Here is a 17,974-nt window from a genome sequence, read left to right as displayed (position 1 = left end):
GGCATCACTGATCTGCTTTCTCTGTCTTTAGATTTGCCTTTTCTAGAAATTTCATATCAATAAAATCATATAACATGTAGTCTTTTATATCAGCTTCTTTTTCACTTATATGATTGAGGTTGAACCTCAATAATATTGCATGTATCATAAGTTCACTCCTTTTTATTGCTGAGTAGTAGTCTATTATACAGATATGATACACTGTTTTTCCGTTCACCAGTTTATGAAAATTTTCATTGTTTCCAGTTGTTTACTATTACAAAAATGATGCTATAAAAATTCATATACAAGTCTTTTAAGGAAACTATGTTCTTAATTCTTTTGAGTAAATGTCTGTAAGAATTGATGGGTTGTATAATAAGTGTATGTAAAGTTTTTGAGAATTTTTGAAACTATTTTCTACAGTGGCTATACCACTTTATACTTCCATGAGCAATGTGTAAGTTCCCATTCCTCTATATCCCTGCCAATAGTTGGCATGGTTTCTCTTATTGATTATAGCCATTCTTGAGAGTGGAGAGCAGCAGGTCACAGTGGATTTAAGTTGCATTTTCCTGACATTGAACATTTTTTCATCTTATTTGCTATTCATATATATTTCATGAAATGTTTATTCAATTATTTTACCTATTTAAAAAAACTGGATTGTTTGGATTGCTTATTATCGAGTTTCAAGAGTAGTAGTACAAGTATACTTGTACTTGTATATAAATACAAGTCTTTTATCAGATAAATAATTTGGAAATATTTCCTCCCCATCTGTACATGTCTCTTTACTTTCTTAATTTTTTTCAAATTTTGATGAAGTCCAATTTATCATATTTCTCTCACAAGTTGTGATTTTAATGTCACATCTAAGAAATCTTTAATCCCAAATCACAAAGGTTTTCTTCTAACTACACTTACCTCATATTTCAGTTTATGATCTACTTTGAGTTAATTTTTTGTATAAGGTATGAGGTGAAGGTCTAAGTTCATTTTTTGTTTGTTTGTTTTGTACAGAGATTGTTCCAGTTTCACATGAACAGATTAACCTTTTCCCACTGAGCTGCTTTGGCACTTTTGTTGAAAACCAATTGACCATAAATGTGAGGGCTTATTTTTGAACTCTTCGTTCTGTTCCATTAAGCCAATACTATATTTTTTGATTATTGTATATTTATAAGTATTAAATTTACATAGTGTAAATCTTCCAGCTTTTAGGGTTTTTCCCCCCCAATATTTTAACTATTCTAGTTCTTTTGTATTCCCATATAAATTTAAGGGTAAGTTCATCAATTCCAACAAGAAAGCCTACCAGAATTTTGATAGGGATATCACTGAACCTATAGATCAATCTGAGGAGAACTGCTATCTTAACAATATTGAGTCTTCCAATCCATTAACATAGTATATCTCTCCATTTGTTCAGGTATCACTTAATTTATCTCAGCAACGTTCTGTAGTTGTCTTTTTCTTGTTAATTTCAAGAGCTCTAAAATGGTTCTTTTTGTGAACATCTGTTTATTTTTTAACTTTTTTTTTTTTTTGGAGGGGATTCATCAATCTCTTAATAGCCAGAAACCTACCAGCCATTTCTGAGAGTTGCACAAACAGCATCTTCTCTCTTCACTAATTCCTGCAATGAATTCTTTTTTGATTGCCACTACTTTTGGCAGCCCTTCCACCTAATTTGTAGATGAGATATTAGGTGAAGATTTGCAAGAGGAGGAAGAAAATGCACACTTTGAATTGCTATAGCACAACAGTCACAAGTAATTTTTAAAAGATTGTTTCATCTGTTTAGTATTGGTCAAGAAAAGCTAACCTCTGCATTATTACCAAATAAAAGCATGGACTCTGGGAGCCAGAATACCTGTATTCAACTCCCATTCCGCCACTTCCTAGTTCTGTGATTAGGAAAGTAGCTCGACCCTTTTTTGCCTCAGTTTCTTCATCTATAAAATGGCAAGAATAAAAGGGTATAACCTAAAGAGTTATTGTGAATATTAAATGAGTTATACAAAACTCAGAAGAGGACCTGCACATAGTAAATTCAATCGATTTGTTCGTTTTCCAAGTTTGGAAATGAGGTTTTACTATTTGTACATTGACATGCCTAAAGTAAATATAAGACTATATAGGAATATGGAAAAATGCTTTAAGTGAAAAGGCAGATTAGTAAACAGAATGTTCACATGACTGCAATTATAGAATAATATGAATACAGCAAAACCTGGACAGGAACATACAAAATTAAAATACTTGTTTTGTGGTGATGAGATTATGGGTAACTTTCATGTCAAATATTTTCCACATTTTTTGTAATGTTGCCTTTTTTTGGTGAAATATCTTAAAAACAAGATACAAGTTACTGTAAACCATTCAATTTAATTCCCTGGCATACATGGCTAATTTTATTTGCAATAAGTTCTCTTTTAATAAAAAGTGGAGCTTATAGACTTCTGAAAATATCATCCATTTTTTTTTCTTTATTAACTTTTATTTTTGGAGCTTAAAACTGAGTATCTTTATATCATCTTCAATATTAACCTAATAATTGCTTTCTTGTTTCTATATCTGAAATTCTGTTGTGATAAAATCCAGTTCTCTTCGAGCTGGCTCCCAATGGAACAGTTAGTGCAGCAATGATAAATCCATTTGTTGGTTATCTTTCTCGGAGAAAATACACAATTCAAACCAAACTGGAAAATAAATAAATGGAAAGAGCGAACACTGAGAGTTAAGGAGAGAAAGAAGCAAAAACTGAATGAAAGGATGAGAAACAGAGCAGAGGTTCAAATAGAAACACAGATCCCAGGTCTTCCCCTACTTCTTCAGGAATTAATATTTCCCTGTAATCATTTGTCATTAAATACTTGCCTACTATATGAATTTGCTCTCCAAGTGCTATTCATATCCTATGTCATATCTTTCAATTTAGCAAGAAAAGGAAATGTTTTGTTTTTTATATACTATCCCTCAGGCCTCATCAAGGAGGCTTCACTGTGTGCACTAGGCCTAAGTAAGATCATGATACAATTTTAATCAAAGAGTATTTTTAAAATATTCTTTCTAAATATATATTTTTGGTAAACTCAGCAGAACTTTATGGCTAATAATGAAATCAAAACAAGGGTTGAATGCAAAATCTGACCGACATTCAGTTTGACTATTTTCCAATGTAATTTTTCTTAAACTGTAATAACATCTTTTACCAGGTAATCTGCTGAGTAATTAATTCTACATCAAGTGGCCTTTTAGGGTTTAATTACATATATATATATATATATTTTGTAGCCATATTAGTCAAACACATGAAATAACAATGAAATAACAATTATGTGACCTATTTGGATAAAGTTAAAATAGCAGAAAGTTATTTTAGCAGAAATAACGAAGAGTTATACAATAAAGTTCATACACTATTCACAGTTTAAAAAATTCATTTATGCTACTTACTATTTCAGCTATGTTCCACAATGTCTTTGTACACTAGCTTTATAAGACTTTACAAAATGAACTATAAGCATTGTTTCTCAAGTAGTTTTCCACCAAACAAGCAAAGTCATCTTTAAATGCCTTAAATGCCTATTTAGGATTTTTTAAATGCTAAATAATCATGGGGAAAGTAGTGAGAGAAGTAGAAAGCTATTCACAAAATAATGGAAAGTTGAAAAAGAATGTAGAGATTCTATCTTATGACTATTTAATCATGGTCTTTCAATCTGTTATTGGAATGACTAATAATTGAACATAATACTTTTATTGGATGAAAATCTTAGAAATCATTATAAAAAGTAATTATCTAGCCCTTCTTATTTAAATATAAATAGAATTATTTAAATTTCTGGTCAATATTAGGATTTTTACAACTGTTTGTCAGGAATTGGCACAAGAAATACAGGACAGTGGCAGTTTGGGAAATCTGAAATAGTAAATGGAAAAAAATTCCTTTAAGTATTTGAAATTTTGTTCATAAATGTGGCTATTTACAAGGACAATACACAGTTCTCTTTATTCAAGCTAGAGTTTAGGCAAAGTTGGTTTCTTTGGATTAAGACCTACCCCTGGTATCATTTCTAGTTATCATCAGTTCTCCATTGTGAATATGAAATAATAGTTGTTATAATCTCTCCAAGTTTGGCCTAATTGTTCATGCTCTCACCAAGAGCCAGCCTGAACTTAGCCAGCCAGAAACTCAGCCACCCATAACAGGGTAAGTGATGAATGTGAGAGAAAAGAGTGAAAAAGAGCACAGATGGTAACTGAGATGAATAGAGGCTCAAAAAATAAATGGGATAAAGAATAAGATGAGATAAGCAAAACTCTCTCTCCAGAGGACTCCTGTCACAGATTGGTATAATGAAAAATTGCCTGTATCATACAAGCAATCATAGCTTATCAGGACTATTAAAACAAAAATGTACATCAAATATAAAATTATACCATAATTCCTATCACAATATTGAACATCTAGCATGTACATGCTCAATTAATATAAATGATATTGAATCACTCACCTTATCAAGTTCACTTGTCAGCTTTTTATTTTCTTCAGTTAACAACACTTTTTCTCGTTCATACTGTTGTTTGAACTCATTTTCAAATTCTTCCCTTTCACTTTGACTAACAATTCAAAACATAAAAGGAAAAAAAAAGGAACTGAATTAAAGGTCACCTGAAAACTTGAAAAATATCAGATTGAACTCCAGGAACATTATTCACATAGAATACAACATGGTTATATGCAATGACAGGCCTGATGAAAACTCTTTCCAAAAATTTACAAAACAATTATGCTGATTTTTTCAGCATTCATTTGACAAATATTCACTTAACAAATATTTCTGGCATGCCTACTAGGTGCCAAGCAATTGTGAGCCCTAGCCCTGACAATACAAATGGAAAACTTAGTGTAACTAAAATAATGGAACATTTTCGCTTTAGTTATGAATTGCCTAGCCATACAATTGGCTACATCAGCAGGATTCTGACAATTATCCTAGTCAATTAGCATAGCTCTACACAGGTCTTTGCCCCAATTCTTCCACTGAAACTGTTCTTACCAAATTCACCAATAACCTTCACATTGCTAAACTCAAATACCATTATTTAGTCCTTACCCTACCTGACTCAGACTTAACCGACATGTTAACAGATTTGATATACTTTCTTCACTTGGTTTCCAGGACACCCAAATTTGCCTGGTTTTCTTCCCATCTCTCTTGCTGCTCTTTCTCTATCCACTTTGCTGGTTCTTTCTCATCTCTCAACTTTTAAAGATTAGGTGCCCAGGCTCAGCTCTAAGACCTCCTTTCTGTCTACACTCATTCACTAAGTGATCTCCATCCAGTTTCACAGCTTTAAATATCACGTAAGTGATTAAATACTTGAGGATTTTATCTCTGGCTCTGAAATCCAGGCTGGTCTATATATCAGCCTGCTTGGCATCTCTAACTTAACTATTTAAAATGAGTTCTTGATAATACTCCCATCCCAAACTTTCCTGGAGTCTTCCTCTCTAAACAGTTACTATATTCTCCCAATTGCTTGGACCAAAAACCTGAGTAGCATCCTTGACTCTTCCTCTTTCCCTCTCATTCCATATCTAGGTCATCAACAAATACCATTATTTTTACCTTCAAAGAACATTAAAAGTTTAACATTTCTAACTATCCCTTTTGTCACCACCTGAGGCCCAACCACCACCATCTTCTGCCTGGATTATTGCAACAGCCTTTTAAGTGGCCTCGCTGCTTTTCCTCTTACCTAATTCAAACTCAGACTCTTCTTAACCCAGGAGTCAGAAAAATCCTGTTAAAACACAAGTCAGTACTTCTTACTTTTCTCTCAATATCCTGCAATAATTCCCTGCAATGGTTTTACTCGGAGCAAACAACTATAAGTCAACCAAAAAAGACTTATACGACTTTACATGATCTGGTCCCTCAACTCATCTCCGCTATTGTTACCCCTTAGCTCCATTTCAGCAGCACTGGCCTCCTCACTATTTTTTTAACAGACTTGTAGAATGCTCTTCTCATAAGTCTGTACAAACACCTCCCTCACCTTCCTCAGTCTTTACTGAGAAGTCACCTTCTCGGTATAATTTTCCCTGGTCATCCTCACTGCCTTGTAGCCCCCATCCCCTGCTTTATTTTTTGTTCTTAGCATTTATCATTCGCTAATATATTCTACATTTTACTTATTTACTTTGTTGGCTTTCACCATATTAAAGGAGAGCTCCACAAGAACAGGGCTTTTGTTCACTGCTATTTTCCCAGTACCTACAACAGTGCTTTCTTTACACACAGTAGAAAAGTTTTGTTGAGTAAATGAATGCACCAAATTTTATAACCTCGGGTTTCCAATATAAGTTGACAATGACTGGATCCCCATACTGGCTAGCCATCCAAACAAAAAAAGTTGACTATGACAAAAACATATACCCAATTCCCTGAAATCTAGAAACCTGAGCACCATCATTTCTCCTGCTCCCTCATCTCTCGCAGCTGAGCTGGTCATTACATCCTCCAGCCTCTGTCTTCTCAGCAGACCAGAATCCAACCACCTTCCACTTCTCTCCATCTTCACCATCATCATCTGAGGTCCACCAGCTCATCGCCCACAGTTGGATTCCTACCTCCAGTCTGCTCCTCCCAATCCATTCTCCACACAGTAGCAAGAGTGACAATTCAAAAATAAAAAAAATAATCAGGTCACCTTCCTTCAGTGGCCTTCGGGTAAGTGCAATCACCTTACAACCCTTCACAAACCTGCCTCTGTTTTCCTTTCCAGCCTCATTTCTCACCACTCCCATTTTTCTCTATACACTTCCGCCATAACAAACAGCTTTCATTTTCTGAATGTGCAATACTCTCCTTTTCCTTTAGACCTCAGCACATTCTGCTATCTCTGCCTGGACACTCTTCCCAACTACTTCTTTCTTATTTCTTAGGTCTCAACGTAATTTTGTCCAGAAAGCTTAGATGTACCAAAGTTATACTTTGTGCCTCTCCTACACATGCTTAAATACTTATCCCATTTGCTTTCTTATCATGCTGTATTATAATTTCCTATTTACCAATCCTGACTTTGGTCTCCTTGAGGACTAGGACGTGTTTCTTGCCTATGTATCTTGATTACCTGACAATAATAAATACCTATTGGATGAGCAAATAACTTGATTCTTACCTTTCTCTCCTCGTTTTTTCCAATTTGTCTTTTAAAATCATAATCTCTTTGTTTAGAGCAAGTTGCTGGCCTTCTGAATCGTGCAGTTCTTTCTTCAGATTTTTTATTTCATTTGCATGTATTCCTTCTCTTTTAGATAATTCTTCTTCATAAAAGATGCTTTTCTTTTCCAAGTCAGTCTTTAGTTTGGTTATCTCTTGCTGGTGCTCTATGCTGCATACCCCTGGTGAGTAACTAATTTGTTTTTGCTATAGACATAATAACAAAAGATTAGTTCATCTACAAAAATAATAAAATATCAATAACTCCTGTCTGTAACATAAAGCAGTGCTCATATAACTGCATATTATTTTTGTATATTATCACACAAAAACAATACTCTATCTGTATTAAGGCTATTAACTTTTTGTCTGCCATATATTGCAAATACTTCCCTCAGTTTACACTGTTTACTATCTGTGTCTTTGTTGTTGTTTTTTTAAAAGTCTTCTCACACCAAAATTACATATTTATCTGAACTTTCTGCTGGTACTTATATGAGTTCTTGTTTTACATTTAAATTTCTAATTTATTTGGAATTATTGTTGGTGTATGAAGTGAGGGAAAATCTAACTGCATACTATATCTGATGAGGAACCAATAAAAAGTTTTAAGCATATTTGTGTCCTTAAAGGATTAAAATGGCAGAGGGTGGGGGAGAATGATAGAGCTGGAATCTAAAAAAGAAAAGACAGGGAGCTTTTGCAGTAGTCCAGAGAGAAACAACAAAGGTCTAAACTAACATCTCCTTCATATCCACGCTAGAAAAAAATAGTATGTCTCTACACTTTTAGATAGGACATTAAGGAGGAGGAGAAATTTGGTTGAAATCCCCCTTCTTAGAAATTAGGCTGAAATAACCTCTCAGTAACAAGACAGAAAAGAAAATGTAAAGTCTAAAGGTTCTTCCAGGTACCGCTTAAAGGGTAAACAAAAACATACGGACTAGAGATTATGATTGTAAGATTTCCTGAGGTCTGTTACTTTCCAAATGCCATTAATTTGTTATATCCTATCTGTTTCCCCAAGTGATCAGCAATAAAACTTTTAAAACTAATAGAACCTCTAGGTTTATGTTTAGTGACAACAAGGAATCAAGATATGGAGGGACACTGTGTCCTTTTTTGAAGTCAGTCGTAAGGGTTGAAAAACTGGTAAAGGCATTTGATTTAAAGTTGGAAGAAAAATATGCTGGCTCCTTCACATCTAAGGTACATAATTACGAAAGAACAAAGAAATCAATGTGGGCCAAACAGCACTGGGGTATCCACTGCAATGTTTAACCATTTACTTAAGAAATACTTATCATGTGCCAGATCCAGATTGTGCAGTGGTTTCTGAGGTAGCCTGGCATGCAAAACTCTCCCTAAATTTGGAAGAGACAGAGCAAGTCAGATTCTTGCTCTTAAGCATCTCTATGGAAATGATGCCTAAACTGACATCTGCATCACTGACCACTGACCTACACTACTCTTTCATTTTTCTAATCACCTAAAGAACACTTTTAGTTTGCTGTTCTGTTTAGTTTGGCTTTTGGGATGGCAGCAGCATGTTACAAGAAATTTTAAAGAAAAATTTCCCTTGAAATCAAAACCTAACAAACATATTACCAATTAAAGTTACAGATGCACATCACTTACTGAAAAGAATGTAAAAAGACTAATAAAATACTGACAAACAAAATTTAAAAAGAACAAGCTACCACAAAATAAAGGGCTTTATTGCAGGAATTGAAGGTAATTTAATATTAGCAAACTTATCAATGTGTAAAATAAAATGCATTATTTTAAAAGATTAAATTTTAAAATTCAAATGATAATCTCAATAGATACACCTGCCCAAAAGTATTTGACAAATATTTGATCAAATATTATTTGATCCAATAATAATTCCAAATACTACCCCAGGTCCCACATATAGCCATAAAAAAGAGTATGGTAATACTTCTACTGTAAAAAAGTATCCATTTCGAACGATGAGACAAAATAATAATTAAGGGCGAAACATCAGAAGTATGTCCAGTAAATCCAGGAATAACAGCAGCAAAAAGGATGTCTTCCATGATCACTCTTATGTAATATTAACTTTAGATACTAACCAATATGTAAAATAGTTAAAAGAAAGGAATATTATAAACAGAAGTAATAACATCATTATCATTTCTATTTAATTGTTCACACAGAAAATACAAATGAATCTGAGAATTGTTAGAATTGATAGAGTTGAATAAAACAACAGTATATAAGATAAACACAAATCAATACTTTTAGATATTAGAATAAGCAATAAGAAAGCATAATAAAAATATTCATTGTTAATATCAAAAACAAGAAAACACCATACAGTAATATACATGCAAACATGAAGAATAATAATAGTGAGAAATTTCTCTGATTTATATTAAAAAACTGCAAGTCTTGATAAAAGATACAAAAGACTTGAAACAATACAGAAATATAACAGGTACTTGAAAGGGAAGATTAAATGTACATGTATTCAATATTTTTCAAATTATTTTCCATGTAATTCTAATAAAAAGTTATTTCTTAATGTGGGGCGGGGTGCTGGGGATAGGAGGTGATGGGAACAAATGTTTCTAGTCTGTGGGCAAAAACAAACTGGTAAAAGTACCAAAGAGAATCATGAATAAGGAAGGGGGTGCTGAGAATGTTCTTTTCAGATATTAAAACATACTTTAAATATTTAATGAAGTATTACTGTAACTGATCTCCTCCTCAAAATAACAATTCAATACATGAGATATCTTCAATCAGTGGGGAAGGCAGTAATTAATAAATAAATGGAATTACAAACTAGCAATAAAAGAACAAAATGATTTTCGTGTTAGAGCGTTTAGCAAAACAAATTCAAAATAGATTAAAGAGTTAAATATTTTTAAACCTCATAAAAACATCCAGAAGAAAGCAGAATTAAATACTTATCAAAACTCTGGAAAGGGAAGGACAAGCCAAGCTTTGAGGCAACAGAAGACACACTGAGGAAAAGATAACCAAACCTTCTACAATTTTAAAAAGAAACAAGACCCAAATAAAGAGCACATAATAAATGGATAAAATTGTTGCTGAAAATACTGTACAAAGAGAATTTATACAAACTGATAGATAATATTAGACTACAAAATTAAATGGGCAAATGACTTACAGAGAGAATTCACAAAGAAAATATGAATAATAAACAATCCACTAAAAAACTGAGAAATGTAAAAAAACAGTTATAACTTTTTTGGCCTCTTATATTTGCAAAGATCTGTGACATTTATCAAGGGCCTTAAAATGATCTGCTAATTTTCTCCTTTACTGGCCAGCTCCCAAAAAAAAAAAAAAAAAATCTGCTAATTTTATTTCTAGCTATCTTTTCTAAGAAAATGATACAGAAAAAGCAGTGCATAAAGGTGTTCACAGCAATTAGATTACTACAAAAGTAAAAACAAGCTAAACATTTAATAGCAGAGAATTAGCTATGTGGATATTCTTAAACTATAATTGAATCACATTTGTGATAATTCTGTAATAATAAGCAAGAATGTTATTACACCGTTAAGTGAAAAATGTGTTCTGGGTTGAATTGTGTCCCCCCTAAATTAATATGAAGCCGTAGCAACCAGTAGTGCTTCAAAATGTAAGCTTATTTAAAATTAGCATCATTCAGGGGTAATCAAGTTAAAATGAGGTCATTAGAGTGAGCCCAATATGACTATGTCCTTATAAAGAGGAGAAATTTGGACACTGAGACATGCCCGCAGCGAGAACTCCATGTGAACATGAGGGCAAAGATGGGGGTGATGCATCTATAAATCAAGCAACACCAAAGATCGCCAGCAACCACCAGAAGGCAACCCTTCCAACTCCTTGATTCTGAACTTCTAGCCTCCAGAACTGAAACAATACATTTCTGCTTTTTCAGTCACCCACTTTGTGGTACTTTGTAACAGCAGCCCTAGAAACCTAACACAATAGGGTAAAAAGACAAACAAACAAAAAAAACTCACAAGGCAATCTAGTAGCATATAACAACTGGAAAATATTCTTTTTATCAACAAAATTTTTATCGAGACATAATTCACATACCATATAATTCACCCACTCAACATGGAAAATGCAATTATTTTGGTTACTGGTATATTATGTTACTATTTTTTAAGTGGTAAAATATATATATCAAAATTTTCCATTTTAACCATCGTTAAGTGTATAATTCAGTAGCATTAATTACACTTGAAATGTTGTACAAACATTACCATATGTATTTCTGAAATTTTTTGATCATCTCAAAGAAAAATTCTGTAACCATTAAGAATTAATTCCCTGTCCCACCCCACCCCTCAACTGTAGACCCTGTAGAACGTCATTCTACTTTCTGTCTCCAAGAATTTGCCTATTCTATATATTTCATATAAGTGGATTCATACAATATTTGTCCTTTTGTGTCTGGTTTCTTTCATTTAGCACAAGGTTTTCAAGATTCAGCCCTGTTGTAGTATGTATCAGAATTTCATTCCTTTTTATGGCTGAATGATATTCTGTTATATGTATATAGTATGTTGTTTATCCATCTGTTGATGAACACTTGAGCTGTTTCCACCTTTTGACTACTGTAATAATACTTCAATGAACTCTGGTGTAAAGTATCCAAAGTATCTGCTTTCAAATATTTGAGGTATACATACCGAGGAGTGGAACTGCTGGGTCATATGGTGGTTCTATGCTTACCTTTTGAGGAACCACCAAATTGTTTTCAAAAGTGGCTATATCATTTTATATGCCCACAAGCAATGTACGAGGGTTCCACTTTCTCTACATCCTTGTCAACACCTATTTTATGTTTCTTTCTTTTTAATTTTAGCCATCCTAATAAGTATAAAGTGGTACCTCATTTTGGTTTTAAGTTGCATTTCCCTAATGACTAATGATGTTGAGCATCTTTTCATGTGATTATTGGCCATTTGCATATCTTATTTGGAGGAATGTCTATTAAAGCCCTTTGCCTGTTTTTTATTGGGTTTTCTTTCTGTTGTTGGGTTGTAGGAGTTCTTTATAAAAAGTGGATATTAAATTGTAATCAGATATATGATTTGCAAATATTTTCTTTCATCAAGCTGTCTTCACTTTCTCGATAATGTCCTTTGATACAATGCACACAAGTTTTTATTTTGATAAAGTCCAATTTATTTATTTTTGTTGTTGTTCCTTATACTTTTGGTATCATTCCTAAGAATCCACTGTCAAATCCAAGGTCTCTTAAGAGTTTTATATTCATAGCTCTCACATTTAGGTGGTTGATCCATTTTGAGTTACTTTTGTATATGGTGTGAGGCAGGTGACCAACTTATTTTTTTTTGCATGTGGATATCCAGTTATCCCAGCACATCTGTTGAAGAGAGTATTCCTTCCCCCATTTAATGGACTTAGCACATTTGTTAAAAATCAATTGACCATAGATACATGCATTTATTTCTGGACTCAACTGCATTCCACTGGTCTATATGTCTATGCTTATGACAGCACCACACTGTTTTGATTATTGTGACTTTGTAATAAGTTTTGAAATTGAGAAGTGTGGAGTTCTCTAACTTTGTCCTCCTTTTTTAAGATTGTTTGGCTGTTCGGGCCCCTTACAATTCCATATGAATTTGAGGACTGGCTTTTCCAGTTCTGCAAAGAAGACCGTTGGAATTTTCACAAGGATTGAGTTGAATCTGTACTTCATTTTGGGTAGTATTTCATCTCAAAAATATTAAATTCTCCCATATGTAAACATGGGATGTCTTTACATTTATAAAGGCCTTCTTTAATTCCTTTCAGCAATGTTTTGTAATTTTCAGTGTACAAGTTTTCAACTTCCTTGGTTAAATTTTTTCCAAGGTATTTTATTCTTTAGATGGTACTGCAAATGAAACTGCTTTCTTAACTTCCTTTACAGATTCTTCATTGTGGGTTTACAGAAACACAACTGGTTTCTGTGTGTTGATCTTGCATCGTGCAACTCTGTTGAATTTGTTTACAAGCTGTAGTAACTTTCTTGTGTATTTGGGGGGGTTTCTATACATAGGATTATATCATTTGTGAATAGAGGTAGTTTTACTTCTTCCTTTCCAATCTGGATGCCTTTTATTTCTTTTCCTTGTGTAATTGCTTAGGCTAGCATCTCCAGTAATAGTGAATAGCAATGGTGAAAATGGGCATCCTGCCTCATTACTGATCTTAAGGGGAAAGCTTTCCATCCTTCACCATTGAGTATAATGTTAGCTGTGTGTTTTTCATAAATGCCTTTTATCATGTTGAGGATGCTCCCTTCTATTCCTAGTTTTCTAAGAGTTTTTATCATGAAAAAATGTTAGACTTTGAAAAATGACTTTTATGCATCAGTAAAGATGGTCACGTGTTTTCTTTCCTTTGGTTCTATTAACATGATGAATTACATTAACTGATTTTCTTATGTTCAACCACTCTTGCATTCAGGGTATACCCCATTTGGTCATGGTGTATAATCCTTATAATATGCTTTTGGAATGGTTTGCTAGGATTTTGTTAAGGATTTGTGCACCTATATTCATAAGGAATGCTGGTCTATAGTTTTCTTGTGATGTTTTTATCTAGCTTTGGTATTCAGGGTAATACTGACCTCATAGAATGAATTTGGAAGTTTTCTCTCCTCTCCTATTTTTGAAAGAGTTTGAAAGGACTGGTGTTAATTCTTCTTTAAATGGTTATTCAATTCACCAGTGAGGCCGTCTGGTCCTGAACTTTATTTGTTGGAAGGTGTTTGATTACCGATTTAATCTCTTTACTTGTTATAGGTCTGTTGAGATTTTATATTTTGCCTTGAGTGACTTTAGGTTATTTGTGTGCTTCTAGGAATTTGTCCATTTATCTAGGTTATCTACTTTGTTGGCATACAATTGTTCACAGTATTCTCTTATAAATTCTTTTGTTTTCTGTTGGTCAGTAATAAAGTATCCACATTCACTTTGAATTTTAGTTAATTGCATCTTTTCTCTCTCTTGTTAGTCTAGCTAAAGGCTTGTCAGTTTTGTTGATCTTCTTAAAGAACTACTTCTAAATTCATTGATTCTTTCTGTTATTTTTCTGCTCTCTATATCTCTGCTCTAATCTTTATTATTTCCTTACTTCTGCTATCTTTGGGTTTAGTTTGCTCTTTTTGTCTAGTTCCTGAAGGTAAAAAGTTAGGTTATTAATTCGAGATCTTTCTTCCTTTTTAATACAGACATTTTCAGCTATAAATTCCCCTCTGAGCATTGCCTTCACTGCATCCCATTAAGTTTTGGAATGCTGTGTTTTCATTTTCAATCATCTTTAAGTAATTTCTAATTTTCCTTGTGATCACTTCTTTGACCCATTGGTGGTTAAAGAGTGTGTTGTTTAATTTCCACATATTTTTGAACATCCCAGTTTTCCTTCTGTTATTGATTTCTACCTCCATTCCATTGTAGTTGGAGAAGATACTTTGTGTGATTTCAATCTTTTTACATTTACTGAGTCTTGTTTTGTGATCTAACATAGGTCTACCCTGGAGAATTTGCCATGTGCACTTGAAAAGAATGTGCATTCTATTGTTGTTGAGTGGAAAGTTCTAAATATATCTGTTAGGTCTAGTTGGTTATAGTGTTGTTCAAAACCTCAATATTCTTATTGATCTTCTGTCTATACGTTCTATCCATTATTGGAAGTGGGATATTGAGGTCTCTAGCTTTTATCGTAGGACTTTCTATTTCTCCTTTTAAGTCTGTTGAAAAGTACTATTAATGAAGATTCCTACTATCTTTAAATGAGCTGACATACGTTTCAAAATTAGTATGTATATATTTTTTGACCAAGAAATCCGACTTTTAGAAAATATCCTAAGGAAATCACAGTATATTAATAATCATAAAGAACACTTACTGAGCCTTTACTATGTGCCAGGCCCTGGTCAAAGAACTTTAAATGCATTAACTTATTTACTGGGTAGTTCTACTATTATCTCAAATTTATAAATGACACAGAGATTATGAGTGTTTGACAAGTAGATAAATATAGTAATTCAGAGTTTCCAATGCAGAAGTGCTTACTAAAGAAAAAAAATTAAAAGCAAACTGCTAGACAGAAAATAGTACTGACAGTTAGGAAACCTGGGTTTAAACTGTACTCTATCACTTATGATAGAGTTCAAAATCCTTAACTCCTCTGAGTCTCAATTTCCTCAAATGAAAACTTCCAGTTTGCGCTTTATAATTCATTCTTACTATCCAATGACAAAGCAGGCCCTGACTAGACTGAAAAGGATTTGAGCCAGTAATGTAATGACTTCTACATACTAATCCTGCTCTAGAGACACAGATGTATATAAAAAGACACATCTCTACTTTGTAAAGCTGACCAAGCCTGTGCATTCATAATGAACCAAAACAAACCCAAGAAATAAAATCAAGAGTTCATATCTCTATATAGCATAGAAATCTTACTTGCAACCAATGATATTCAATCATTAGAGAAAACTTAAGTTCAGACCAATCCTACTACATGATTCAATTATTAACACATTTATTAAACAAGCACTAAATATTAATAATATAGTAGTCTCCCCTTATCCATGGTTTCATTTTCCACGGTTTTGTTAACCCACAGTCAACCACTGGTCTAAAAATATTAAATGGAAAATTCCAGAAATAAATAATTCATAAGTTTTAAATTGCATGCCATTCTGGGTAGTGCAATGAAATCTCACACCAGCCGCTCCATCCCACCTGGGACTTGAACCATCTCTTTGTCCAGCATATCCAAGCTGCATACACCACTTGCCTGTTAGTAATTTAGCAGCTGTCTTAGTTATCAGATTGGCTGCAGCAGCATCACAATGCTTGTGTTCAAATAACCCTTATTTTACTTAAGAATGGCCCCAAAGTGCAAGAATAGTGAGGCTGGCAATTCGAATATGCTTAAGAAAAGTCATAAAATGATTCCTTTAAGTAAAAAGGTGAAAGTTCTCAACTTAATAAGAAAATAATCATATACTGAGGTTGCTAAGGTCTACTGTAAGAACAAATCTTCTATCCATGAAACTGTGAAGAAGGAAAAAGAAATTTGTGCTAGCTTTGCTATCACACCTCCAATTACAAAAGTTACAGCCATAGTGTGTGTTAACTGCTTATTTAAGATAGAAAAGGCATTAAATTTGTGATTGAAGACATGAATGGAAACGTGTCCCAACTGAGAGCAATTGCATTCAGTGCTATCCGCAGCTTCAGGCATCCTCTGGGGGTCTTGGAATGTATCCCCCTCGGATAAGGGGAGGACTACTGTATACCTGGCTGTAATGGACTGAATTATGTCCCCCCCAAACTCAATGAAGCTTAAATTGTACCCCCCAAGTTTTATGTATTAGAAACTTAACCCCCACTGTGACTGCTGAAGGTGGGAAATCCTATTATGGTAACTGAAAGGTGGAACCTTGAAGAGGTGATTAGATTTCAGGACCATGCAGTAGTGAATGGATTAAAAATGGTGGTCAGGAGCATGGTTCTGAGGGCTTTAACAAAAGAGGAGAGTCTGTCTCTCTGCTCCTGCCATCTTGCAATGTGAGACCCCTTGGTCACTGTTACCACCACCAGATGGACTTTGGATTTCCCAGCTTCAGAAACCACAAACAATACATTTTGTTTTCTTTATAAACCACCCAGTTTCAAATATTTTATTATAAGCAACAGAAATGGACTAATACACCATCCATGTTTTTAATAAGCTAGGTCACAGCTTAGGTGAGGTGACAGATTTGCGAATAAATGATTACAATAAGTAATAATAAAGTAATAATGATAATAATTACTATGCTACATATATTAACAGAATTCTAAAACAGTGCAGAAAGGGTACCCAGGCTTCCTAGGATGACATTTATGTTGATTCTCGTATTTTTGGGGTGAATAAGACACTAGACTAGGCATGATTGTACAAGGAGTAAGTGGGATAGGGGCTGACAAGCAAAGCAGAGGAAACAAGATGGGCAAAGTTTAGAGTCAAGAAAAGGCAGACACTACATTCAGACTATTATTTAGTGTTGTGGAAATATGAAGGCAATTTAATCCTAATTCACTCACTTCGACATACATAACATTATTATATTAATAGTTACTGTGCACTTATGTCAACTTACAAATGCATGTGTATACTCCTGACATGAAATAGGGCTTTACAGATGAGAACAGGAAGGTAATAAAGACATTAACTTTAGTCCAGTGTCACAAAGCTAGTAATTTACGAAGCTAGAAGTTAAAACTAGGTAGTCTGATTCCAGAGACGGCCCGATTATTTCCCATGCAAAGCAACTTATGCTGCAATGTGCTAGCCCATGCCCGTTACTCATCTCATCCCGACCAAAACAGTGTCAGCAAGGCTACCCCCTGAGCCTTTCCTGAGTCATTCACAAGATACATACAGGGTCTGGATATCCAACCATGACTCCCATGCAGAGATCAGTACATCTTGTCCAGGTAGTCCTTCATAACTATCCTAACTCCTTCCTGGTAGATTCCTACTCCCCACTAAATGTGGTCCTCCCTTTTCTTCAGAATGATTAGGAAATCTGTATCAGCTTCCTACTAATAAGAATGAGAATTAGGAATAGTAGGTTTTCCCCATACAGGCTATCTGCCAAAAAAAAATAAAGAAAGAAAGAATAGTAGGTTTGCAGAACAGCCAGTTTTCATTCTACACTGGAGAGGATTTAAACTAACATTCCCATC

The 17,974-nt window shown here is 33.9% G+C and overlaps 1 protein-coding gene across 16 annotated transcripts in view; it reads right to left on the bottom strand.

Annotated features, from left to right (window-relative positions):
* CDC42BPA (CDC42 binding protein kinase alpha) overlaps nt 1-17,974 on the bottom strand; it is a 302,649-nt gene that overhangs the window by 83,067 nt on the left and 201,608 nt on the right. For all 16 annotated transcript variants that reach the window (XR_010022324.1, XM_063082833.1, XM_063082832.1 and 13 more), the window contains 2 exons: nt 7,177-7,424; nt 4,503-4,608 (listed from right to left, as the gene is read on the bottom strand). Coding sequence is in view for 15 of the 16 variants with exons in the window: in XM_063082833.1 (XP_062938903.1) it covers nt 4,503-4,608; nt 7,177-7,424 (354 nt within the window). In the remaining variant the exon portion in view is untranslated. The remainder of the gene's footprint in view (nt 1-4,502; nt 4,609-7,176; nt 7,425-17,974) is intronic.

This window comes from Cynocephalus volans, chromosome 18 (genome assembly GCF_027409185.1).
Source record: "Cynocephalus volans isolate mCynVol1 chromosome 18, mCynVol1.pri, whole genome shotgun sequence".
NCBI classification, from domain to species: domain Eukaryota; kingdom Metazoa; phylum Chordata; class Mammalia; order Dermoptera; family Cynocephalidae; genus Cynocephalus; species Cynocephalus volans.
Note: the sequence above shows the minus strand (reverse complement) of the source record. Positions and strands in the feature narration are given on the sequence as shown.